This window comes from Coloeus monedula, assembly GCF_965178545.1.
Source record: "Coloeus monedula genome assembly, chromosome: Z".
Classification (NCBI taxonomy): Eukaryota; Metazoa; Chordata; class Aves; order Passeriformes; family Corvidae; genus Coloeus; species Coloeus monedula.
The window spans coordinates 62,066,953-62,092,977 of NC_138822.1; the positions used below are offsets into that span (position 1 = coordinate 62,066,953).

The 26,025-nt window shown below is 38.3% G+C and overlaps 1 protein-coding gene across 1 annotated transcript in view; it reads right to left on the reverse strand.

The window, feature by feature from the left end:
* Positions 1 to 1,337: 1,337 nt before the first annotated feature.
* Positions 1,338 to 26,025, reverse strand: part of HOMER1 (homer scaffold protein 1) — a gene marked incomplete at both ends in the record, with an annotated part of 81,595 nt that continues 56,907 nt past the window's right edge. The window contains 4 exons of the mRNA XM_082301689.1: positions 1,338 to 1,526; positions 7,062 to 7,142; positions 8,788 to 8,898; positions 21,987 to 22,143. Of these exons, the coding sequence (XP_082157815.1) occupies positions 1,338 to 1,526; positions 7,062 to 7,142; positions 8,788 to 8,898; positions 21,987 to 22,143 (538 nt within the window). The remainder of the gene's footprint in view (positions 1,527 to 7,061; positions 7,143 to 8,787; positions 8,899 to 21,986; positions 22,144 to 26,025) is intronic.

The following is a 26,025-nucleotide window of genomic DNA, read 5'->3' on the forward strand; positions in this document are numbered from 1 at the left end:
AATAAATCTATTATATAAAGAAATGTGTGTTTGCCAAAAGTCTGCTAAAATTACTTCAAAACAACTTTAAAACCTGCTCACTGAGGATAATTAAATTCAATTTCCTGTTTTTAAACACTTAGTTAACAGTTCAGAATATTGCCTGGTGTAGTTTTGATAAAGACGTGATATGAAGACCCATAAAAGAGGAAACACGTCTTCAGTTCAATTTGCTATGACAACAGAACTTCAAGAAACAGCCTTTTTGGCTAGACACGCTCAGTGTACGAACAACTCCTTGCAGTAGCTCTATGCCCTTAATGCAATCTTATAACAAAACAGTGCTCCCCAGAAGCCATTATTCACAGAACCTCTATTTCATGTGACATTCTGAAAAAGTCTCCTGCAGAACAGGTTAACAGCAAATTGAACATTCAATGTAAGTATCAAGGCCAGAAAACAAACAACTGGCCATTCCTTGTTATCTGTGCAGGTTAAATTTAAAATTTTAAATTTACATTTAAAATTCTCAGGGGAGGTTGGGCTTTTTTTTTTTTCTTGTAGGACTCACCTTCCATCACTGGTTGGCTTCAAAATTTAGTTACGTGGAAGATACTGTCTCACTGTAATTACATGGAATTCATTTGAAAAACCAAACCTTACATTGGACAATATTGTAGAACACCAGAGTAAGCTCCATAAAGCAATACCGTATCTTCCAGTATATACGCATAGCTATTAAAAAATCAAAAAACCAACCAGTCAACCAACCCCAAAAAAACAAAAAAGGAAGAAGTTTATACAAGCAGTTGTAGTAAATTTGTTTCAATTAAAGATGCAACTCTCTCTCGTTCCTTGCAAGAATAAATTGGTTCTGGCACTGCTTCTCCACAGTGCAACATATCCTGAGAAATTATTAAGAACAACAAAATACAGGGCTGTCATCACTGAGTTCTTGCACAAAACACAGCATTTAAATATCTTAAATAAAACAGCCAATAACCTATATTGTATCTGTCACAAATGGGGTGTGTCCTGGGACACTGCTAAGTCTTCCATCACTGATAATTAGAAAAGGATTGCATTCAATTATTGTTAGCATCTTTCAAGTTATTTGTGGCCAATAATATAAAAGGAGGTAATTTGCAATTCAAGTGGTTTTTTTGTTTGTTATTTTTTTCTTCAACTGGCTACAAGCTGAGTTCTAAATTTTACATTGAATTACAAATCAAATTTAAAACAATCCCTCTCAGAGGAGCATTTTCTAATTTTGCGCAACTTTGATGCAGAGCCCAACACAGTCCTATGAAGAGAGACAGTGCATCTTTAAGCTGATTGGCACTGAAATCCCATTTTCTTTAACTGCACTCTATTAGCTTGGCCAAGTTATCTCGTAATTCTGTGAGTTCAAATATTTTTCCATCAAGAATTTCTAAAAGTGTCTTCAAGTTATTGCGAAAAGCTTCTTGCTCATTCTGACTTTTCTCCAGACGTTGCTCTAGATCAGACAGCTGGCCTTCCAGGTCTTTGTTTCGAATTTCTACTTCCTTCAGAGAAAATACATAACATGTTAATGTGTTGTCTGCAAACAGAAAGCAGTCTAATGTCCTGTTGGTACTCAAGTGCTATTTTTGTCAACTGCTCTTTAAAATAATATGTGACCCTTTACAGTTTTCATTAAGTCAAAACCAGAACCTGAACTTTTACTACAATTGCACATGTACTGCCACTTTACCTATTTTTCCATAATTATCTGAAGGACAGAAACTTTCAGAGAAGGACAAACTTTAGTCAGCAAACAGATGATACACTTATTCAGGTATGTTATTGCTTCTATAATTCAGAAATGTACTGCCTCAAGAAAACATCTCAGAGTTTACTTATGTTCAAGTATGCCCTGATTTAGACTACATGAATTGCTCAAGGACACGGTTCACCATCAAAAGTTCTTATGGAAAAACCCATCCAGAGCACTGCTTTGAGACAGAGGAGCACCACCGTATTCCTGTCCACATTACAGGCTTTGCACTCCAAAACTTAACACAGGGACATAACCGACCAAGCTGGATGTCAAGGTGACTTTAACATATGCAAACCCGGAGGTGCAAGCTGCACATCGTGGCTTGCTGCACAGCATCCACCTGTGGGAGCGGGGACAATGGGAGAGCCACCACTGCTGTACAGACATGCCATTCCCACGCAGTGGGGGAAGATGAACAGCCAGCATGCTGGACACAGCCCAGCGGATCTGACCCTAAGCAGGCTCAGTTTTCACTCACAAGGAGAAGCCCTTGGCATCAGCTTCTGGGACTCCTCCCAGCTTCAGCTTGTACCTGATGGGGGACAGTGCCAACTGCTTTGCCCTGTGCAAACCAGGGGCCCTCTCTTCAATCAAATCACAAACGGGACAGACACGTGGGTCTGGAATAGCATATTGTTCTTTGTTCCATTCATTGCACACCTCATAAATTCATGCTAAATTTTGTGATTCCAGTTACAAAAACCACTTTGAAAGGCAGCACAGGGACAGCATGTTTAGTACACCATACATGCTGTACAGCCATCTCTGGAAAAGTGCATAGTGAATTCATATTTATGTAAGGTAACATGTTTTTCAACACTTCCTTCCTTAACAGTGGCTTTAACAGGCCTGCTCTGAGATTTTACAACAATTAGTTTTACAAATAGGAAGGGAGACTTAGCAGCAGCCAATCATCCCAGCATGAGCAGCTCCACTTTCAGCCCTCCAACTCTCTCACTGTTTTTGGTGTGATTGTTCTGTCACCCTCAAAGCTAAGAATTGTTTACATTGGAGAGATCTCAGCTAACCACAGAAAACAACCTGACCTACAGAGAAAATATATTTGGTCATTCAAGAGTAACAGATGTGTAATGGCAGCCCTGTGTCAAAGTCCATGGCCTGAGAAAGGTATCAACTTGTGAGGGATCTGATGGCAGCATCAGTTACGTGCTCCATCCCTGGCCAGAGGCGGGATGGGGTGATGTGGCCAGTTCTCAGTTTCAGCTCTCAGCCTTTGCAGCGGGGGGCAGCTCTGGGACCCCCAGCAGTGGTGCAGGTGGAGAAGACAGAACATCAGGGCATTCACTGCCTCACAGTTGTGGCTGCTTGTGGAGCCAAGGGTTACATCCCAGCCAAATGGAATGCCTCCCTCACTTCTTGTTTGCAAATGAGCAAGCAAAAAACTATGGAGTTTTGGGCACTGGTCTTAAGCAGCACACCTGCGAGCAGGAATTACCCCTTGCTGCCAGGATCAAGAGAAGAATTAATTTTAGCACTGAATAATTTAGTTGCCAAAGCACTAAAAGAAGCTAACTGAATAGGGCACTTGTAGAAATGATATAAATAAAATACATACATGCTTATGTAGTGAATAGCTACTCCACTGCTGCTACAAATGATGAAGACAACTGGTTATAACCCAGTCATACCATACAAAGGCTCTCCTTCATTGAGTCTACTCCTGTCTTCCAAGCCAAGTACTTACAAGTATTACCTCGTGTAGCAACTGACCCTCTGAGGGCCAAATGATTACAGTATAGGACATAAAAATTAAATCCAAGGTCCTCTCAGCTTTGCCAAAAAGACAGTCACCAAATTTGTGTGCTCTAGGAAGATTCCTTGCCACTGCTCTCACCCCAGAGATAATCAATTTCCATAAGCAGGCAAGCCAGTGATGAAATGGACCATGTTGGAACAAATCTACAGATACTTACATGGCTTTACATTGTCATATCTGGGCCTGAAGAGAGCATTCTGTTGGCCTGTATCTAGCACTGAAGAACACCTTTCAGGTTCTTTTCAGACATTCTTAATGAAATATGCCAGGAGCTGTTGCTTTTAATTTCTCAAAAAAAGCTTCTTCTTAAATTTACATTTGATCCCTCAGTATATTTACCCTAAATTAGTATTTCTGCAATGTTATTGCATTGTAAGCTCATGTCTAGCTAATGTGAAGTTTCCTATTTCAAATCAGTCAAAACTTGCCCCTTGATTGGAAGAGGTGGAGAGGTCCATGCAATATAATCTATTTCCCCAGCTGTGCCATTTCCCTTTACTGGCAGCTGATCTCATCCAACAATAAATTGACTCTTTGATAGGTTCAGGCCCTTTTCAGAATGTACTTTGCACTTCCTTTTTTTACCTTTGGTTTTTTAAGCTCTTCTTTCAACAGATGCAATAATTTCTCATATAGTTTTCTCTTACAGAGGAAATAAATTATTATTAATTATATTTGCTGTTTGCACTGTAATAATCTTCTGCAGAATTCAGTGCAAGGATTGGAATAAAATATTCAAACCATACACAACAGCTATATTTAGGAATCAGCCATATTAATACAGATATCCTGATATCTCCTACTGTGAGAGTCACACTGATCATGACTCATTGATATGACTTCTCTGTGTTACTAATGAAATCATTAAAAAGGACCCTGATACTTAAGCTTCACAGTGATAACATATTGTTCTTCACTAGAGTTTGCCAATTATTGATATCTAATTAATCCTTGATATGCATGTATCAGAAATGCAATACATCTTGAAATACTAATTTCTTTGTATAGCATTTTTCATAGAGGATTTTTACCAAAATATTTTAAAGTTACATAATCCACTTGCAAAGCACAGGAAGGAAAAATAAAGCACAAGAACAGAGAGTGGGAGAAACAGATACAAGTCCTGCAGAGAATCACTCTGAAAATAAATGATGAGTCAGGTAACTGAACAGATATGAGACAGTGTGAAGCTACAGTAGACTGATGTGACTGATGCAGGGTGAAGTGGCTCAGAGAAGGCCAGTATAATCAAAGCAGGACAATTACAGCAAAGCACAGACTCAAGATCTTTTTCCTGGGTAGCATCAGGGCAGTAATTAAGTTTAAGCTTAATAAAGGCACCTTTTAACTGAGATCCTAAATGATCCTTAAATTTATTTTAATAGAACTATATAGGACCATTTCCAGAAACTGATCACTTACAATGTGACATATGGACATATATACAAAATATATCCATTTGGTGATTAAAATGGATTAGGTTGGAAGGGACCTTAAAACTCTAGTTTCAACCCTCTGTCATGGGCAGGAACCCTTTCCACTAGATCAGGTTGCTCAAAGCCCCATCCAACCTAGCCTTGGACATTTCCAAGGATGGGGCATCCATAGCTTTTTCAGGTAACCTGAAGCAGGGCCTCACCATCCTCACAGTAAAGAATTTCATCCTAGCATCTAATCTGAACCTACATTCTTTCAGTTTGAAGCCATTAGACCTCGTCCTATCACTGCAGCTCCTGGTGAAGGGTCCCTCTCTGGCTTCCCTGTAGGCCACTTTCAGATACTGGTAGGCTGTTGTGAGGTCTCCATGCAACCTTCTCTTCTCCAGACTGAACAGTTCCAACTTTCTCAGCCTTTCCTCATAGGGGATGTGCTCCAGTAGTCTTATCAACTTCATGGCCTCCTCTGGACTCGCTCCAACATCTCCATGTCCTTCCCGTGCTGGGACCCCAGAGCTGGATGCAGCACTGCAGGTGGGGTCTCAGCAGAGCAGAGCAGAGGGGCAGAATCCCCTCCCTGGCCCTGCTGGCCGCGCTGCTTTGGATGCAGCCCAGGACACGTTTGGCTCTCTGGGCTCTGAGTGCCCATGGCTGGGTCACGTCCAGCCTCTCACCCACCAGCACCCCCAAGTCCTTCTGGGCAGGGCTGCTCTCAATCATTTATACATAAATATACCAAAATGGAACTACCGACTTCATAAAGTAGAATTTTAATAAAACCTTAACATTTTCTAATCTTTCATCTCTTACTAGTCTCATAATTCTGCTTGCTAAGGACAGCTAATTCCTGGCTCAGTATTACTTTTCATATGATCTTACAATGAAATTACTGCATTTGCTACTGCTAGAACAATTTTCAACTCTCATTATAATGTCTCTTTTTAGTCTCTCACATAAATGCCTTTTCAGATGAAAACTTGTATTTTTAGCCTAAAGTCAGCAACAATTTTTGGAACAGGCAAGGTCAGGTGTACTCAAAACACACTTTAAACACTGTTCAAAGTAATAACATACTTTGTACAAACAAGTTGATGAAAGAATGGGGAAAAATGAATAAACTCATTTTGATCTTTAGTGGTTTATTCTGCAGGTTAAAATTTGATTCATGGGAGCTCCAATTCATGTCATGCATTTCAAAGAATACCTGCTTAATGATTTTTAAGCTGTGGCTGTGTTTTGATGGGGCTTGCTTTCAGCATGCTAAGCCACAGAACAGAGAGAGTCCCTTTCAGCACTTTAGGGTTGGAGCTATTTAATGCCTGAGTTTTCAGTTCTTTCAAAATTCTGAAGTCCGAACCCAGAGTTTAATCCACCTAAGCTTCTTGTCAGCCTCATTGCAGAGGCAGGTGTGACAAGGAATGTGGCTTTGTGCTTCCTTTCTTAGGTCATTGCAGCGACAGACAGGCAAGAGCTCAGGTGGCACACGGGAGGATATAATGAGAGCACACCAATTCCAGCAGCCTCAGGTATCTGGCATTACACACAGTAAGAAACAACTCCTAAAAAACAGTAAAAGCACAATGCTTCTAAATAATTCCAAGAAAATGCAGAAGGTGTGTTTTTAAAGCCTGTACCACACAAGAGCACTTTAACCCTTACTTTCTCAGGGTATTTTTAAAAGTTGAGCACAAACCCCTCCCAGCCTGATGATACATAGACAGACAGTTTCAGTGGCATGCAAAAACTATGGGAAGACACTGCTGTGAAAATGAGACCAGAACTGTCCCGGATATATATCAGTGAAGGGAGTCTGCTAACCTGTGAGTACTCTCTGGGCTTGTAAAAGAAATGTGGATCTGTTTCCTCAGATAAAAAAAGCAATTTACAGGAGGTAGAAATTTTGATACAAATTCCTAAGGGTCGTCGCAACCCAGCACCTTCAGGGCAGTCTAACTTACACATTCATCTGGCACCTTCAGTGAATATAGCACAAGTTGCATATGTGAACTGCTCACTTGATGATAATTTTTCCTTTTTTTCTAAGTTAAGATGATGCACTATAGCTCACCTGTAACTTCTGGGTCAGAGAATCCCTCTGTGCCTGGAGCTCTCTGGCATTTTCGATTTCTTGCTTCAATCCTTCTATTTCCTGAGGGAGAAGAAACAACCTTGCTAGCAATGTGTTACCTGGCTTGGCCTCGGTGCTGGTAATCTTGCTGCTGCTTCTTCTTCTGAGCAAGTCATTGCAACAATACCAAAACAGGCAGTTGGCTATCGCCCATCACAGAACATGAAGTGTAAGCCCTGTTCCTAATACTTCTGAATTGCTGTCCCAAAACAGCAATTCCATTGTGAATGAACAACAATACAGATAAGCATTTTCTTTCATAAAAGTCCAAGTTTTCTTTTCCTCCACAGAGATATGAAATAATTTTTGCCCAGAAAATTAAGGTCCCTTTTAATTAGAAAAACAAATTTATACTTTAAATTCTATTAAAATCTATCCTTCTCCATTTTTTCAAGAAGAACAAATGCAATTTTCAAATGTGAACTGCTTATTATGTCACCAGCAGCAGGGCTGAACATAAAAAATTGCCTGTTTTGACCATTGATTTCTATAAAAAGAGAGTCTAAAAGAAATGGTATCTTTAATTTAGAAATAAGAAAGTAAAAAGGTATAAAAATAAGAAATATAGATGAAAAAAATGAACAGAAGAGAAACCTGTTCTTAGCTTACTTTCAGGAGACAAGAATAGAAACAATTAATGAAACTAAAAGGTATCAAACTTAAAACTATTACGTACTCTTGCCCAGACCTGCATATTCACCTCTCAGAATTCCCTTTGGCAAGGTTTTTTTTGCAGCCAACAGCTCAGCATAATTCACAAGTGAATGGGCAACAAAAGGGGAAATATTACTAAGCTGAGCCTAATCTATTAAGTATGAAGGAGTTTGGAAAAGGTTTTGTTCCATTTTGAGAGGATATTCTGTAATGACTGTGCCTCTCCTGCATCCTCCTTGGCAACATCTCACAGCACCGAGGGAAGGCCTGGCAAGACACACTGTCCCTCCAAGCATACACACCAGTGCCCACGGTATATTACACGGGGCAAATAATCCTTCCTATGCAACTGCATCCACCTTCTTTTTCCATCCATAAAGGGGTGATTCTTGATCCTTCCATGGCACAGATAAGCTTTCTTCTAGGACCTATGCCAGTGCAAGTGTTACTCCAATTCCTTTTATTTTCTTGCTGCTGGTCCAGGCAAAGGCACATGGCACAATACACCAAGTTCCAGGCTGGGGGCTTGGCATGTGTTTAAGGAAAATGCTGATCTTATGGACCATAAAGGTCAGCTCTATTAACAGATTGTGAAAAATAGACTGGCTGGACAAAGGCATTGATCTACTACTTGTTTCAAACCCTATTCTCCAGAAAAAAAAGAAAGCATGCTTACATCACCTTCCTTGCTTAGGGAATCTGGACTGCATCAGTATGATGATTGGCCTGTGGAAACCACTTATGACTTACTTTTGCAAGTAAGTTTGCTTTCGGTAAAAGCAAACAGAAAAATATTATATTTTTTTTGTTGTTATGCAGATACCCAGCTCTATATTGGACTGATGTAATTATATAAATGAAAAATACTAACAATTTAAAAGAAGATGAAAAAAAATTCACTTTGTAACATTTCTAGTAAATAATTCAGTATCTAGCAGACATAACAAGCGTAATACTGAAAGACTTTAGAAACGATGTAATAGAAAAGCCAAAAATAAATGTTAGCAGATACCTCTTCTTTTTTCTTCAGTGTAGACTCTAACTCCTGTATTGTCTGGTTTAATTCTGTTTTATGTGTGTGGACTGCATTGGCTTGACTGCTCACACACTCTAGCTCAGTCACCTGTTGAAATAAGTAGAAGAAACACACATAGAATAAAATCCAACATATTCAAGGTACTATTACTTCTTTGCAACAATAGCTGCCTTTCAAATACACCCTAACTTCTGGATGACTTATGTTAATTAAAATGGTGAAGGTATTCTTACAAAGTTAGCATAACATTCCAAAATAAATTGTTATGTAAGTGGTTGCTATGAATTCCTGGAAATAAAAAAAATTATTTGTTACAGGCTGAAAAAAACATTAATTAAGACTTACACTAATTATTGAAAGTTTTAAGAAAGTTCTGAATTACCATTTCAAACAGTAATGGCTTGATGACTAAACACAGATGTCTGTCTAACTAACCTCTCCGCCTAACACTTTTTAATGTTCTATCACCTTACTAAGCCACAATGTTCACACATTTCCTAGAAAGCCAATTAACATTTCACAGCATCACTTTCTGACTCTGCATCAACAGTGTAATAGCAGACACTCAGCCACCAAAGCACAGCTGCCAACTTCTAACTTTCCCTAGTAATGGAGCTCATCTCTCAGTCACAAAGACAACAGCTAGTGTCACAATTTGGATTTGCTCAGTTCCCCTTTTATTAGCAGACAGCAAGCATGTTCCATCTGCCCTTGGATAAGTTAAGATACCTGGAAGTGGTATGCACTTTTGTTTTATTTTCCGTGACTGGTGGTCATCAGGTCAAGGCTTTCTGCTCAAAATACAGCCTATTTTGAGGTCACATTTGCTTGCTTAGGGTCTTGCCCAGTCAAGAACCCTTCGCTGTCAAGCAAAGATGTGACAGTTCTGACATCGAGGGTTGATTAACAGTTCTAGCTCCTTCCTAGTTTTGCTGTAACTGTCAAACTCATTCACCCCTTTCACCTTCAGCCCTTCCAATGTTTAACTTAAACATTTCCAAGCTTTCCTGTTAAGATGTTGAATGGTAACTTCCAAGAAGACAATCTCTCTTTTAAAGCTGTTGCACTCAGCAAGACCCTCTGGCCCTTACCAAGCACCAGCACAGAATGCTCAATTGCAAAGCCTCAACTGGAGAGACAAACGCAAGCCCAGTCCCCAAAGTACCTCTGTGCTAGAACCTCATGCCTTGAAGCAAGCCTGCAGAGGTCTGTCATCCTGTAACTAAGGAAGCACTTGGACTCCCACTGTTCTCTATGTGGTTTCCTCTTGGCTGGTACACGCAGAGGGGATGTATGTATTGGTGCAAGCTTGGAATCCAAGGGGCTGATGAATTGAACTGTTGGATGAAATGTTACTGTTCTAGGTTGCATCTATTATTGTTGGTTAAAAACACCTCCTGCAGCAGCCCTGCCAGGTGCACAGCTCACATGAATACTCCCAAGTACACTCTGGTCCACATTAACTCAACACACTTACTGAAATTGCTTAAGCAAACACAGATGATTATTCTTAAGCAGAACAGGCCGTGCTCCCCCACAAACATTCTTGCCAACAGAGGCAACTGTTCTCAGAAGGACAATTAATTACCAGCACTAAAAGGGCTATGGTGCCTTACTCTAGTCCAGTTTTTCTCTGGGCAAACATCCATCTCTTACTGCTTGTGCAAGAAATTAATGTTCAACTGTTTTGTTTACTGTTGATTGAAAAAATCAGTAAGTTGGGAAGAAAAAGAACAAACTCAATTAAAAAACTGGGTTACTTTAATCAGTCTTATTCAAATGCCCATTCCTACAGAGATCTAAAAAGATGTTAAATATCTTCATGTTTTTATCTTCTTGAATGCACCTATAAAGAAGAAAAGCATATTGTGACCCTTTCAAAAAGATCTGTAGAGTAAGACAGGCTGGAAAACGATGTGTTATAAAGAATATGCAATTGAAAACAGAAGTAACAAAAGATAAAGCTCTAGGCAAAAATCTGGATAGCATTTACTTTTTCTGTTTCTTGTTTCAAATTGCATTTAATTTTCTCATGACCAGTGGTCCAAAAATCATTACAAGCAACTGTTTATGCATTACAAACAGAAGGGGGCATAAAAGGAAGTTAAAGTGCTTTAGCCTGACCCTCCCACGAGCTATTTGCAGGCACACCTCCTCACTCAGTGTTTCAGGTTTAAAAGCAAGGCTCAATCAATCCTTCAAACCCTTGCACAGCAGTATTGAGCAATGTACCTGTGATTACACCTCATTTTGAGTACAGAATTCAGACTGAAAGAACAGTCTTTGAACAGTAACTGGCTAAACAAAGTTCTACTATTGTGCTATCCTAAGACTGCACCAACTTGCATATCTGAAAATATTGATAACTGTGGCTTCATATTTGAGACTAAAAAAGAAAAAAGGTACTGTTCTTAGCCTCTGTTTCTTTATTTTGCATTTATCATCCAGGTAAGGATTGCATGTAAGGAAAATATTCGGAAAGGGCTTTTTAGTGACTATTTAGTGTGCAAACTCTTCTAGCACATGGACGGCACTATGCTTAACTGCTTACTTCAGTGTGAAATGCATCAGCTGAAGTAGGACAGCAAGGCAACTTCTTCTGGTAGAGCCTAGATCCTCCTAGCACAGGCCATTCTAGAGTTTTCTGAAAATTTTAGTCCAGGGCCAGCAACCTATAAATGCAGGAGGATTCCAGGCAGAGGTTTTCATGGCAGCAGAGAGCTAATACACTGGGCTGCTGGGAAGAGGGGGGGGAGTGAAGCTTCAAGCCACATAACACAACACGGAGTAACAGCCTTGGTGTGAGCTTAAGACAGTGACTGCCCAAAGCTTCAGAAAACTGAAAAGACTCTGAAGAAAATCCTGACCACAGAAAACTACTTCACAAGTGGAGACTTCAGGTAGAGAGAGGCAAAGAAGTGGGAGTGACACAAATACTTCAAGTAGTGACCTGCCCCCATACTGACTGAATGATTCTGTGCTGTGTTTGCTCCAGCTGGATTCAAACCACTTTCTTGAGATGAATTGTACAATTCAGTACCAACAGATCGTGAAATTACTTTTAAACTACATACAGAAATTATTTCAGCTTCTACAGAAAGGCAAAGCAAGACAAATTAGAACACAGAGTGCATCACACAAGTGTAGAATAATTTGGGTTGAAGAAGACCCTTAAGATCAGAGTCTAACAGTTAACCCAGCACTGCCAACTCCACCACTAAGCCACGTCTCCAAGTACCACATCTACATGTCTCTCAAATACCTCCAAGGACAGTGAATATACCACTTCCCTGGACGGCCTGTTCCAATGTTTGACAACCCTTTCTGTGAAGAAATTTTTCCTACAAACTAAAGTAAAACTGCCACAACTCAAGGCCATTTCCTCTGGTCCAGTAGCTTGTTACTCAGGAGAAGAGATGAACCCCCAACTCCCTACAGCCACCTTTCAGGCAGTTGTAGAGAGTGATAAGGTCCCCTCTGAGTCTCCTCCAGGCTAAACATCCCCCAGCTCCCTCAGCTGCTTCTCACAGGACTTATACTCCAGACCCTTCACCAGTTCTGTTGCTCTTCTCTGAACACACTCCAGCATCAAAATGACCTTTCTGAACTCAGGGGCCAAAAACTGAACGCAGGATTTGAGGTGTGGCTTCACCACTGCCAAGTACAGGGGGACAATCCCTGCCCTGGTCCTGCTGGCCACACTGTTGCTGATCCAGGCCAGGATGCCATTTGCCCTCTTGGCCACCTGGGCACACCCTGGCTCACGTTCAGTCGCTGTCACCAGCACTCCCAGGTCCTTTTCCTGTGGGCAGCTTTGCAGCCACTCTGCCCCAGCCTGTGGCACTGCCTGGGGTTGTTGTGACCCAAGAGCAGGACCTGCCACTGGGCCTTGTTGAACCTCACACCATCGGCCTCAGCCCATGATCCAGCCTGTCCAGATCCCTCTGCAGAGCCTTCCTGCCCTCCAGCAGATCAGCACTCCCACCCAGTTTGGTGTCATCTGCAAACTGGTTGAGGGTGCACTCCATGAGATCATCAGTTAAGATTCCAAACAGAACTGGCCCCAATACTGAGCCCTGGGGAACAGCACCTGTGACCAAACACCAGCTGGATGTATCTCCACTCACCACCACTCTCTGGGCTTGGCCATCCAGACAATTTTTTACCCATATTAGCAACATATATTCAGTGTGGCCATAGCCTGTTTTCAATACCTGATACTACTAATTTGTTATTTCTATAATGCATTTTTCTCCCTTTTATTTACTGCAAAATGCAATATTCAAGGTTTACTAGCCAAAGCCAAAGTGCAGAATGCTCACATGCAAGACTGAATTTAAGTATTAATTATGTATTTTTAACCGATTAAGTTACATCCCTAAACAGATCGTAACTATGACTGTGACAGAATTATCCCATCAAAAATTGAAGATGAACCTCCCATGAAGAAAAAAGAGCCCTTTCCTTTCCATGAGGAGAAGAGAAAAGCTATTTCATGGGTCAGCAAAACTGTGAATAACTGCATAAAGTTTCACATAATTTATGCAGAGAAAACTTCTCAGTTCTTAATGGTAGACAGTAAGAAGTCCAACAGCATGCTACAAGCTAATCATAAAACATATTCCATTGTAGCCTTCAAGAATAAAAATATCTGGAATGATTTTTGGTGTTAAGAAATGTGAAAATGCAGAAAACAAGGAAAACTGCTTTTCAAGGCTCATGCTGAAAGAACAAAAAGCACACAATGGTATTATTCATATAAATCACTTCTGACAGGAAATTAATTATTGTAGTTTTCCAGGATTTACCCATAGATAAAATCATAACATGGGGGTGAGTGTTGTGCACTACCAGCAATTTATTACTTTTTTCAACAGAGAAAACAGTTAGAAGATTTTGCTGAAAAGGACACATTTTTCTCTGTGGGCAGTGATGCCTTAAGCCATGGAAATACCAAAATGTTTTCCACAGTTACTCATTTCTATACAGATGAAAGAGGAATAACCTATCATCTGCTTGATTTTTGTGAAGAAAGTAATGGAACTGCAGTAGGAGTCTTTGAAAATAAATCAAGTTTACCAGAACTGATGATTTCAGTTTCCGGCATGCAGTATTATTTGCAGTTGATAAGGTAATACTAAATTCAGAGCACATCCCCTTCCCTACAATCTAATTAGCAAATACTTTTTCCAGTCACCTGGCCAGTTCATGAAACATATGCAATGGCAAACACTGTACAGGTATCATGCTTCAATCCTGAGGATCTAAATCCAGTAATTTTCTAATTCTCCTGCAGGGTTTTGGTATTATAGGATGTATTTCATTCTGCAAGCTTTAACTATGTAAACATCTTGTCACATGCCTCCACCAAGCCTGTGTTTTAGAGCTTGCAGATAAATGTATCTTAACACTTTTCTTAGGATTTTCTAGAAATAAGAAGATGGGGGATGAAAGAGCACTTCTGTGAAAACTTTTTTTTTTATTAGCCAGTCACTTAGTTGGTGGTTTGTTGGGTGTTTTTTTCCAATTTATTATCTTGTATATGACACATTCAGTGAAAGTGAATTCCTAGAAAAAAAACCCCTAACAAAACAGTTAGTGTTTGTGCAAATGCAAATCTTCTCTAAAAATAAATTAAGGCAAACTGAAAGAGACCAAAAAGATTTCAATTCACCATGGATTTAGGCAAATTCACATTTTGATTCAAGGAATATAACCTGATACAGCTGCTCTGACTGAAAAGAAACCATCTTTTTAGTAAAGTGTAATTATCAACCAAGGGTTGAATCTCTGTAAATGCTAGGTGGATTATCTGTATTAGGTAGGAATCATGCACACAAAAGGAGATTAAACTATGTGCTGGATTTCAGAATTCTTCTCCTAAGAAATGCTCTGATAATCTGAAGACTGACAACACATATCATTTCAAAAATAATACAGCACTTATGATAGCTGAAATGGATATTCTGGAGGCAAAAATGTGAGGAAAAACCCAACATATCGTCTGAGATAAAATGCTTGTATTTTTTTCCTCTCATATCCCCTAATGCCATGCAAAGAAGGTGGTCATCTATTTTCATTGTAAACAGGAAGTACAAACCTGCTATCTAACCACATTGCTAATTACTTCTTAATTCTTAAGAAGAAGAGGATACTTGGTTAGCTTTTTTCTTTAATCAATCAAACCTAATTTATTCAAAAATTATTCAAAGCTAAATTTGAATTGTTTAATAGGAGGGACACAGCCTTAAAGAGAGAATGACAAGAGATAGACATCACATAAAAAAAGGTGCACTACCAATAATTTTTTGGATCAGCATCCATTCATAAATTTCTTGTTATCATGCTTTCTGTCTTCTTCCTTCATATTTTTGCTCTTAGATAATGTTCTTCCTTGGGCATATAAAACCAAACAGGTCTCTATAGTAGTCACAGGGCTGCTAATAAGACTTCTCAGCAAGTATGAAGTCCATGATATGGGCTCAAATTCAGCAGGCAACTTCATCACATCACATTTGCATGTCCAAAATTTAGTTTTGGCTATTCAAGTATTAATGCAGCTGATGGAAATGTGGAGGTGACTTCTAAAGGGTCTGCAAAGATTTTCTATAGATAATCTAAACAGATGGTATATACAACATTCCGTACCTCATGTGAACTTTAACAAGTGCTTTTACAGACTGTCATTTTCTTTAAGTGACACAGAAACCATCCAATAAAATGAACATGGTTTTATTTCGGTATGCTCATGCAATTTTTTAATACCCATTTTAAAATTCTTTTAACAGTAGTAAAATCATGGGCCATTATTTGTCAGGTGGTTTTAATAACTATGTAAGATATCTTACACTTATTTCATTCAATGAATGAAAGAGACAGAACACAATAGCCTAATTTTATCTTATTTTCTGGGAAATTCTGGTAAAATAACAAGCTAGAATTCAAGAGTTTACTTCTCTGTTCTTTCATGAATGCCCAGGAGCTTGATCACTTCCCTTCATCAATTTTATCTTAGGTTTCTTTTCCTGAAGATGAGTGATCTTCAAGGACTGCAACTCTTATTATTATGCACTGATGTTATTACTTTGTGCTAATGCCCAGTGTCACAGGATGATTTACTTTAGCAGATAGCATGCATGAAAAAAAGTAATCATTTTCTTTTTTAACATGACAAAGACAGAACTTTGGGTTACTTTCCATAATTTATATCATCATTCAATCCTTTCCTCTTTGTGGTATCAGGATTAATGTTAGGGCCAATGCTATTCTATTTGTCTGAAGTAGCTTACTTCACAGTTTTTCTTTCTGTTACTGAGCTGTTCTAAACTCATGAATCCCTTTTGATGTCAAAAAGCTATGCAAGGTGTGTAGGAGTGCTCACCAGCCCCATTTAAGGGAAATTTTTTGTTTTTTCTGAGCCGATTAGAGAAGGTGGAGAACTCCAAGTTAAGCTCGTGACCGGGCACCATATTTTCCTAGAATTATGTCTTTGTATTTGAGAGGGAAAAACCCATACCCCATTTAGCAAACTTCTGAAAAATAAACTGTCTGACAAATATCAAAGTATGGTATTTCTGAATTAAGCTTAGAATATATCAGGAGAAAGCACAAAACTTTCATTTGCTTAGTATGTTTCACTCAGCCACACTGAATGTGTATTCTGTTTTATCTCAGCTCTAGACATTATTAAGGCAGAGAACAAATGGAAGAAAGAAGATAAAGGCCTCAAATAAAGCAAACAAATGTAGGTTAACATGAAAAACTGAACTGATAGATGAGTAAACCTTGTACTTATTCAGCAATGGCAAAAAATAAGTGAAATTAATTTCAAAAATGCAATCAAAATCAAAGAAAGGGGCATTTTAGCTTTGCTTCTGTATTTTGAAGTAGCAAACTGTGATACACAGAAAAAATCTCTTCTCCTCAAATTTGAAAACAATTACAGAGTAAAAAGTGTTGGTTTAAATTAACTTAAAAGTACTTCAAAATCAAAGATTACAACAAATACTGCACCAGACAAAAGACCCTGTTTACCACAGTGAACGAAAAAAATAGAAGATAAATAATGAGATATAATGTAAAATAAAAGGATGGTTATAAATAAAACATGATGAATTTCATACTGTAGAAAAAGTATTATAAGACGTCAACTAGTAAGACAGTATTCACAATAATTCTTTTTAATATAAAGCAGAAAGCATTTATGTAAATAACACTAATTATATGGCAATTTTTAGAAAGAAGAAACTAAAAATAGAAACAGTAATGCAAAGAGTGCTAATCAATATCCGTTACATTCCCACATACCCCTAATTTGATAGAGGATAGAGTTTGCTGTACCTTGCAGACAGATGACTAGGGCACCAAAACTTGTACATAAACATAAAGCATGTAAGTAGTGAATACCACAATTACATGTATAAACCACCACATTATCATAAATTATTAAATTGAGCTAAATATATCAGCTGATATTGGCAGTATCAGTCTTGATTTTGGAGGCTGGTCTATGTTATACAAGATCTTGTAAGTGAGCATAGCCCCCCTCCAATGCATATAATATTTACACATTGTCCAGTGGGCAAGATGTCATGACAGTCAATTCTTTATGAAACAACTACATTACAACTAAGCATGAAAACTAATTTCCAAATTTTTATTTCTCCTTTAAATCACCTATTGTATTCATTTTTCTAAAAATAGGGTCCCATTTTATTTTTGAACTGGCAACATATACAAGTTGCAGCATGGCAAATTTCAATCATATATTAGGAAAAATAATTTGGCAAAGGTGGTCTGTTGGTGGTCAATGGTGTCATTTGGAATGGGCTGCCCAGACTGGCTGTGGGAACTTCATGTTTTGAGACATGATTCACAGCTTCAAAGCTGGCCCTAATTTCAGTGGAGGATTGATCAGATAACCTCCAAAATTTCTTTTCATGCTAAATTATTCTGTGATTCTATGAAATAGGGATGAAGTTCATTTCCTCTGACTAGAAATATGCGTATAGGACTGTCTATATGTCTACCCTACACATAAAGACAACCACTTAGACAAGTAACCTTAGACAGTTTTCTTCAGAGTGGGACACTTACTCTGCACGCTTTTGTCTATACAAGAACTACTAGAAAAAGAGTTGACTATCTTAGACTGTGAGAGACTGAAACTGTTAGTGGGTAAACATTGCTAAAATCATTGGAGGGCTTTTGCACACTATAGCAAACTGCAAAGAAGCAGCTGTTCATCTGTGATCACTGAAGCCCACCTCTTCCCAAATACATCTACTAACTGGAGTTTGGACTGTGATTGGAATTTGAGGTCAGATAAAGGGGTGCTGTTGTCCAATCATCCCAGATCTGGGGAGAAGAATATATCCACAAGTAATACTGGAATGCTAAAGTCTCAGACATTCAGGGGGTACTTTGCGATGTGCAAATTCCCACCCAGGTGCAGAGGGCTGCTGGGGAAGTATCAGGGACATTCACATGTGCCTGAAGAGGCTCATCTTCGCCGGTGGGCCATAATGGGTCATACTGAACTAAACTGCAGTGGCATAATAGGCAGCTGTAACACTCAGACCATCAAAGACTCCTGAAGTATCTAGTGACTCACACTACTGCATCATCCAGTGTAAACCTCTCCACCCCAGGGGAGGTACTGGGCATTCTCACCTGAATCTGAGCATCTAAAACTCATGAAATCTTTGAGTTCTGTGGGCTTTCCCCATCCTTGATGGACCAACATCTTCACTGCGAGTAACAGATACCAAAATTGTACCAAGTCTCCTTTCTGGATCCAACAGGGGGGGTAAATTGACTATAAATCTTTCTACGTTTGCCCTTTTTTTCTTTTTCCTTACGCATTTTTAAAGTGCTATTTTTATACTTTGATATTGCTATGTTACTACAGATAATAACAACTAAAATGGCTACATAGCTGTTTTCCTTCCCAACCAAATGGTTATTAAACAAACTATATATATATATATTTACAGACACTGACTATTCAGTGTCGTTTCAGTCTAATCTGCCCCAAGGGATTTATTAGCAAGAACCTGGGCTACCCTTGCCTTCTAAGGCAGGACGTAATATAGACTTGATATGTAACTTACACATAATCTCAGGTGAGATGAATTCCAGTTTGGGGAGCATTTTTTGAATCAACTGCAGCTACTGGTTTATACTGAACAGATAAACTGCACAGAAAGATAGCACAAGACAGGGACTGAACACTGCTTGCTACCACATGTACTGTAACCAACAGTCTCCATATCTGCCATTTCAACAGCACATTTTTATCTGTGTAAGAAAGAAGCAGCATCTGACTTGCAGTTTCTTTTTGAAGTGAGGCACTAATTTAATTTGAAAGATCAGCCAGGTTAGAAAAGTTCTTTTATTGCACTGCACTGTATGGTAACAGATTGAGATTGAAATTTTTTTTAATGCTACATGCATTTTTTTGCCTAGACATTTCAATTTATTGGGTTAGCCAAGTTTACATTTTTCTAAAAGCAATTCCAACAGAGGGCAGTACTCCCAATGAACTACCCTGTTGTAATTTACTGGCATTCCCAGAGAGAGGTAGGCACGGCACATTCCTATATTCTTTGTGAGATATCAAGCAACCCTGAGGTCACGGATTACAGAATCATTTAATAAAGACATGTAAACAGTGATCAAGAGAGTACAGTGTAGATGATACCCTGCTATAGATTTTGTGTTTTCTCAGAAATACAAAATAATTGCAGGAAATTTGCTGAGAAAAAGTTATGAAAATCATCAGCTGTTAATGAATGTAGCCTCAAAGACTTGATTACTACTCTTAAATGTAGTATCATATAAAAGCAAAATGTCATGGTAAAAACTTCTATATTCATTAATTTTATTTTCATTGATTTTATTTTCCAATAACAGGTTTTAAATAAGATTTGACCAAGAGGGGAGTAACATCCAAAAAAAAAAAAGAAAAATGGGGGGGACCTTTGCCTGTCTTGTCTGGTTGAGTCTCCCAGGGCAAACACAGCTGCTGTTGTTGTACGTTACTTTTCTTTCTTAGGTAAGGATTGTATTGTGTCAGCTTTGCAACACAAGCTGTTAGTACATTTTACTAGGAAGAATGCTACCTTATTATGTCCATATTTTACAAATGAGTTCTTCACATTAAAGCCTATCTAGTGTTCAAATTCCCCTGAACATTTGTACTGTAGTAATTTTAATACAAGGCTGTAATTTAAATAATTTTATCAACAGTGGCTGTTATCATATATTCACAAGCCTGGAGCACAGGCTACAACTCCCACTTTTCCAAATGAGAAGCTTAAATGAGATGACAGAAAAAGTGACAGTCTCCCTCTGTACAAACACACATGACAAGCTTCTGCTAGACTGGAACATTTCTAAAGCAAAGTTTTGTCAGCAACTGCCAATTTCTTGAACTGAAAGTACTTTGCAAAAAGCACCAGTCTTAATTACATTTCACGTGCTTTGTCCAGTCATCTATGGCACACACAGTCACAGTCCATTGGAAATTGTTGTTTTTTCCTATCAAATCCTTTGCCTGGGACTTGAGGAGTGTTGTCTGCAAGTCAGTCTAGGTATAGGACATCCTCAACAACTTGCCATTTCCCTAGGTTTCTTAAGCTTCAAGGTATTCTTGTTTCTCTTCCACATATCCTGGTCAGGCGTAGCCAACTGAATTTCTCACACCTCAGATGAGGTGTGAGAAATTCAGTTGGCCCGTATTACTCAGATGAGTAATACAGTATTATTCTTGGGACTACCTAAACACCCTCCAGTTAGACAAGTCCAGCAAAGGTCTGAAAGATGGATTTGGCAGGATTTGGCTAGCTGTAATTGCCATACCTTATTTTCTATAGGTCGGTACAGCATATAAAACCAAATTGATAGGTCTGCAATATTAACCCTTCTTTTTCAACATATTCATGAAGCCTGTTTACATGCATAAAATTGCAGTGGTTTATTTTGGGGTTTTTGCATTTTTTTCTTAAATGAGTATCACAAAATCATAGAGATGGCCTTGGTTGGAACAGACCTTAAAGATCATCTTGTTCCAACCTCCCCTGCCATGGGCAGGGCCACCTTCCACTAGACCAGGTTGTTCAAAGCCCCATCCAACCTGGCCTTGGACACTTCCAGGGATGGGGCATCCACAGCTTCTCAGGGCAACCTGTTCCTGTGCCTCATCATCCTCACAGCAAAGAATTTCCTCCTAACATGTAATCCGAATCTACCACCTTTCAGTTTGAAGCCACTCCCCTTGTTCTATCACTACATGCCCTTGTAAATAGTACCACTCCAGTGTTAAGTACATCTCCTTGATATTTTTCTAAGCTAATTTTTATTAACAAAAGTGATAAAGCTTCATCAAAGACATCTTTCCTTCACACATTACTCATGCCTTCACTTTGCAGAGAAATGTGCCCTAAGCTATGACAAATTCACATGGATAAAGGTTGATAGATTATACAATATAGAGAGTTATGTGTGCAAAGAGAAGAGAAATTAGATATTGAATACTTGTTTTCATAACTTAGTCTTCAACATTGCTTGTTTTGTTCCTTTCCTCAAACATTGTCCTTCCTTCCCCCACTGTGAACTAACTTCTGGTTTGCCAAACAACCTCTGCAAAATTTGCTATGAAGGGAACAGGACCCAGTCCCTTCAGTACAGTAATAGTTGCAGATCTCAACTTGCATATAGTGTCCTTGGCTTTCAGTTGTGTTTGTGTTGCTCAGGGTCCTTCGTGTTCAAGGAAGAGAGTAAGCTGTTTATCTTTGTTATACAAGGACACTACAATGAGGTTTCTTGAACTTACAGATTTGATGTCAAGTTTCTGAGGGCTTAAATGCAAAAGGGACTAGGCTTCAAAGCTATGGAGAATGTCATGAAACAGATGTGGGGGCATCAAATGAAGAGTGAAAGCTGCCAAACATGTCATAATGTTTGATAACTTCTTGCAAAAATAACCTTTGCAGAAAAAGAACTCCTACAAAGCAAATAATTTCCAACTGGAGGAAATGCTTTAAAGAAATCATTAATTTCTGTCTCAAAGATTAACCTAAAGCTGCAACAGTAAACCTGCTTTACTTGAAAATGAGAGAATACAGTCACCAGAACTTTCACCTCACGGATCCTGGCCATTTGCCTTGACTTACCCGCTTATGAAGACGTTCTGCTTCCTCCTGATATGCAGCAAGTTGCTGTTTCCATTGTTTCACATTGGCAGTGGATTCCAGCAGGGCTGCTGTGAGCTTGGCGTTATTACCCTTGAGCGTGGCCAGTTCTGCCTCCCAATGCTTGCTGATTGTCGAACTACACAGACAGAATGAGAATGGTCAGAACCCCCAAATCTCTTCTTTTATACTTCTTAAAAGTCTTATAAAATTATTTCATACCCAGCAAAAAGAGAATTACTCAGAAAAAAATTACATGACTGAATAACCAAATGAGAGAGTCCAAATGCTCAAATCATCAAAACTATAAATTAAGAAAATATAGGTATAGCATTATTGGAAAACAACATCTACTTTCGCAGTTCAACAGGGTACATTTATAAATAAAATAATAAAGTTTATGAAATCTATGTCAGCTTCCCAAAAGCAACAGCATGCAATTCGAGAATATGTATACAATTAGTCACTCTTTTGAAATATGCATATTGAATGAAAGTGCTTTCTTAATCTACTACTTTGTTAAATATATTGTAGGAAAATATTTGTCATTGGCTTGATTAATGAGAGCAAATCAAGTGCTTTGGAAGTACAGCCTTGTTGTCTTAATGTAAGTCTTCCATCCCTGAAATATACTTTCTTTATTAAATACCATATTTAACTTGTAATTGCAAATGCAAAGATCTTGAATTTCATAATACTGTTAATATATTTTTCCTCACAAATACCAGCAAAGAGAGTAGAGATCAAGTAGGATGGATATACTACTGCTTTATTTCAAAGTGGAAGCTGATGTTGAGGTTTACTGAAGTAGCTTATAGAGGAAAATTCCTGCTTACAATTTAGTTGTTCTCTTAGCAAACACAGGGCTTTAATTTTCACAGGTAATTAGCTTGCTATAATCTACATACCATATCTTTACACTCAGTATGCAAGGAAAAAGTATGTCAGATGCATCAGGTGAATGCATTGTATGCAAACAGCTCATTAATGTGTACTCATATAATGCCAACAGCATGTGAGGTGTATACCTACATGGACAATACATACAGAAAAGAATTCATTTTGTCTAATTAGCTCACTATTAAAGGCATAATTGAAAACCAAAGATCTATAACTCTGACCAAAATGATATTGTATGAAGAATTATTATAATATGATTATATATTTTAAATATATATGTTATTATTATTAAATTAATCATAATTCATTATTATTTTGCATGTAAGTTTATAGATTTATCTGAACTTTGTACACCTGTATATTGAAATATTCTGCCATCATTTTGTCCACTTAGTTTCTTTCTTCCACTTCCTGCATATGCAAAGTCCATCCCATCAAAGCATATTTTAAAATCATTATGATTCCTATAAATGCTCCTTAGGTGTTCAAAATAAACCAGACACAAGCGAACATTCATTACGTATTCACACCATGTATACTGTGTCACTAAAATATTGTATCTGATTCTTCTGTGCTCCACCATTTCCTTCCAAATGGTACTTTGTCCCCTTGAACAGGAATACACGTTCCTCCAGAAGAGGAATATGCTCTAGAACTCAGTGATAAAGCTAATTAGAAGTTCACTACTGGAAACTTCAGATCTTAAAGGACTAAACTAAAATAATGATGATCCTACTTCACTAGGGAACACAGACTCACATATCCAAGAAGATAAGCATAAATTTCTGTAACCATGTGTACTCTTCTGTTCCTCTAATCAGATTTAAGTTTCACTTACAGTAGCCCAGGAGATCAACAAATTGTATTAAAAGAATGCTCAAAATATCTAGTTCTAGTTATTATATTCATACTTCCTTCACAATGAATGTTCTGATCTGACAAAAAAATATCCAATCCAGTAGTTTGATGCAAGTGTGTTCCATTTAGCAGTCCTGCAGGACTACTGGCAACTACTAGCTACTAGCAAATAGTTTATATGTGACACTGATACTTGCTTACAAAATGTGCCTTACTACTCATCTTTGCCCTCAGAAGATACATGCACACAAACTGATGTAACACAGCTGTATCTGAGACAGTCAAGGGCTGAGAACTCTTTGATCATTTATTATCCTAAAGAAGTGAAAGGATTTTTCTTTAATCTAATAATGCGTATATCCACAATGATACCCTTCTAATCCACAAAGAACCCAGAAGTCAGACCCTCAGGTAGTGATGAGTAATAATGTGAGGGTGATTTGTGGTGTGTATCACTTTCACCTTTGCCTGGTGCCCCTACTACAGTGCGTCCCAAGAAAATAGCCAGGAGCTTTTAGGTTATTCCTTGTATAATGGAATGTCAGTATGAAATATGAAGCATGTATTTTCTATTACTGCTATGGTTACCCTAGTTCAAAAGCTGTAAGGTTTCTTTGGATCTGGTTATTTTTCAATTGGTTATTCTCAACAGGAATGCATCAGTTTTATTTCTCAACTGTATTCTTTTTCCCTAAGCGATCTACATTGTGGGTAGGAACGTTCCTGTTGTAATGCAGGTGCGACTTGTTCGTAGCATATCCTGGGGTTTTTTCTATGAATAATTCTTACTGTATCTTCCACAGATTCTACTACAGTTCCATAAAATGGAAACATATTACTTAAACTAGTCTAGTTCTCTATCTGGTAATATACAATGACTTCCTAACTATTTAGACTTACCCTTTTTCCTCTTAATGGATATCATACTGGGAAACACAGTCTCAAAGGTGTGGATTTTTTTGTTTCATAAAATCAAAATTTGATTAAAATAGCCCATAACCAGTCCTGACTGTTCTGACTTTCTTTTCTCAAATACTTTCTGGAGATTTAAAAAAAAGAAAACGAAAGTAAAAACAGCAAAGAATATAATTAAATTATGTTCTGTGGATTAGTTTGGTTAAAACTGGATTTAAATTAATTATGTTAGAACCAGATAAAAGCACACTTACAGCAGGCTGTTCTTAGGTTAGACTGAGAGCATCTACATTGAAGCCTGTATGTGTAGAGCTACACTGGTTCAAATTTACCAACCCTTCCTTACCTGTTGAGGAAACACTGGGAAACAAATGATTCAGATACAATGAAATTCTCCCTTGGAGGAGGAGATGCTGTGGCTAACCCCTGTGAAAGGGAACACACAGATCCAGAAGATGGACACATGGAAAGTCCAAAGGGGTCCCAAAAACTGCTAAAGCACGTGACCAGAATTTTGATGGTGGAATAGGTGCACTACAGTCCTTTGGGAGAGGTACAGGAGACCTGCACATCCTCTTTCTCTCTAAAACCTTTTACTTAATTCCTGTCTGAAAGGAATTGATTTTGCCCTCACTGCATTAGATTCTGTCACAGAAAATACATACACAGCCCTGACAGGTTGTCTTAACAGTTGTAAATATCTAAACCTAATCTGAATCATCCCTCATGTGTTCTGAGACGATGTGCTCTACAAAGCACTTGAAATATGAACACTTACTCAGCGATCACACTGATCCAAACAGTGTAATTTCTACCGGAGCACTCTTCCAGCTCTGCACTGTGGTGCAAAGCTGTATATAGACACTGGGGGACACACAGTCATACACACTTGCAATCCTGTGGTGCAAGAATTCAACCTGCATTCATGTTTTGTTTTCTTCTGAAAGCCATCCGTCCCTTTGCTGGCAGTGTCATAATTTTAACACTTATTTCTTGAAACCTGTCAGAATTAACATCACTGACTGCCTGACAAATCCAAAGTTTCAAGACAGTCCTTCAAAAAAAGAAACATCCTTAACACTTGGGCTTGTTGCCTGTTTTTCAGCATGAAAAGCTACACTAAAATTTTAAAAATACCCTAATAGAGAATAAAGCCTGGTCATTTCCCTTGTGAAACTTCAGAATGTCTGAAAACACAACGAAAAGTTGTTCTGCAGAAATCCCATTGGTGCCAAATACAAGAGAAAAGGATCCTCTAAAGGATAATAGCAAAATATGAGTTTTATTTGCTCAACTATCATGCTAATACCAAAAAAACAAAAAAGCTTTCCTAGTAGAGGTTAGGGCA